We start from the raw sequence: 1,903 nt of genomic DNA, 5'->3' as shown, positions 1-1,903 counted from the left end.
TTACATGTTCCTTGAATAATTTCTCCTGCATTTTGTTCTTGTTGAGAAAATAGTGCCGTGCCCATTCACCTGAAGTCAAACATTTGAAGGCTTTCTCTAAATGTTCATCTTTTTTAAAACGTTCAATTACTTCCTTTAGTTCTTCTTGCCGTCCTTTAATAGGCCGAAATCTGAAAGAAACCAAAACTCAGTTTAGTTATCACAATTCTTGACTATTGATCCACTGTAAAAATGTTGAAAAAAGACCATACATCCTAAAAACAACCAGTTATCTCAACAAAGACCTAATTAAAAAAACAAAAATCAGTAAGCTTGATAATCACTATTCAATTACAATGGCAATGATCTGGAAATGTGATTTTTGTTCAAACTATAATTTCATGTCTTTATTTAAACTGTTATCTCTGTGAGGTGACTACATGATTCAGTTTGTGTGTGTGTGTGTGTGTGTGTGTGTGTGTGTGTGTGTGTGTGGTACTGGGAATCAAACTGGGGACCTTGCGCTTGTGAGGAAGGTGCTTCTGCCACTGAGCTATCTTATCTCCCCAGCTGGACTAGAAGATTCAAACAAAAGCTGTCTTGCTTCAGGCTTGCACTAGTCATCTATGAGGGAAGGAACAAAATTATAGATCTAGAATAAAGCATGTCTAATTGAAAGAATGACAAGAATTTTTAAAAATCAGCAGAATCAATCTGGAAAAGTACAAGGAATGTGCTTCAAAAGTATGATGAAGCAAACAAAATCATGTTATAAACAATAACAATTATTTACACAGGAAAATCCCAATCCATCTTCAAAATACACTTTGATATTATACCGTCCACATCAAACAGATGGCTTGACAAGTGCATTCAGAGGAAGAGGATGCAAAAAATTAACTCAGTCAGTGAAATTGCCCTAACATTAAAAACTGTTGTACCACTGAAAAAGACTTCTTACATAAAATCAGCCATGATTTGAGATTATAATAATAATGCATGTGTCAACACATGGGACAACCATGGTTTAAGTGAGACTTAAATTCATGAGCCTTTTGTTCTAAAGTTGTGTTTTCAATAAAATGTACACTGTCATTAAACATACTCAGATTTTTTTCCTCAGTACTGGGGACTAAACCAAGGGCTTCTGACCGGGTCTCATAATGTAGTTCAGTCTGGTCTTAAACTCACGATCCCAGGCTGGCCTTCAACTTATGGCAATCCTGCTGCCTCAGTCTCCCAAATGCTGGGTTTACAGATATGTGCCAACATGCCTAGCACCTTCATTTTTTTAGACACAGTTTTGCTAAATTGCCCAGGCGAGGCTCAAACTTGTGATCCTTCTGCCTCAGTCTCCCAGAGTGGTGAGACTGTGGGCATACACCAATGTACCTGGCAATACTCAAACCTCAATTTTAAAGTTTCTTCACATGTTAATTTGTCTTATTTTCTGAAATAAAGGCTTTAGTTTATAAAACAAAATATGCAACAGAAAAAGAAGTTACAGATTGCTATTCACATAAAATAAATATTGGTGGTTCAGGAGAAAAATACTTTAATGATGCACTTTAATATACAAAAATGCACATTTCATGAGCCTGAAAATGTCACAACTGAGATGAGGTGTAGCACAAGCTCCTGCAAAGGCAGCATTCAACAGGGTTCCACAAATGTACACATTTCATAGTAAGATTTTACTTATTTATTTATTTTTTGGTGGAACCAGGGATTGAACTCAGGCCCTTGCGCTTGCCACAGAAGTGCTTATTCTGCTGAGTCATCTCCCCAGTCCCTACAGTAAGATTATAAACTACAAAATTTCAGAAGATTTTTTATTAGGTGTTTTTTAATTTTTTTGCTCTAGATGACTTTTATTGTCCATGTAGCAGCTGCAAGTTGTATTAGGTGTTTTACATACACCAGC

At 36.2% G+C, this 1,903-nt stretch overlaps 1 protein-coding gene across 9 annotated transcripts in view; it reads right to left on the bottom strand.

Moving 5' to 3' along the window:
- The window catches only part of Kmt5b (lysine methyltransferase 5B), a 63,794-nt gene that overhangs the window by 23,077 nt on the left and 38,814 nt on the right, over positions 1 to 1,903 (bottom strand). For all 9 annotated transcript variants that reach the window (XM_023710489.1, XM_023710487.1, XM_023710490.1 and 6 more), the window contains one exon: positions 5 to 170. In XM_023710489.1, the coding sequence (XP_023566257.1) occupies positions 5 to 170 (166 nt within the window). The remainder of the gene's footprint in view (positions 1 to 4; positions 171 to 1,903) is intronic.

Source organism: Octodon degus, unplaced genomic scaffold (genome assembly GCF_000260255.1).
Source record: "Octodon degus isolate 3935 unplaced genomic scaffold, OctDeg1.0 scaffold00018, whole genome shotgun sequence".
In the NCBI taxonomy this organism is placed as follows: Eukaryota; Metazoa; Chordata; class Mammalia; order Rodentia; family Octodontidae; genus Octodon; species Octodon degus.
Note: the sequence above shows the minus strand (reverse complement) of the source record. Positions and strands in the feature narration are given on the sequence as shown.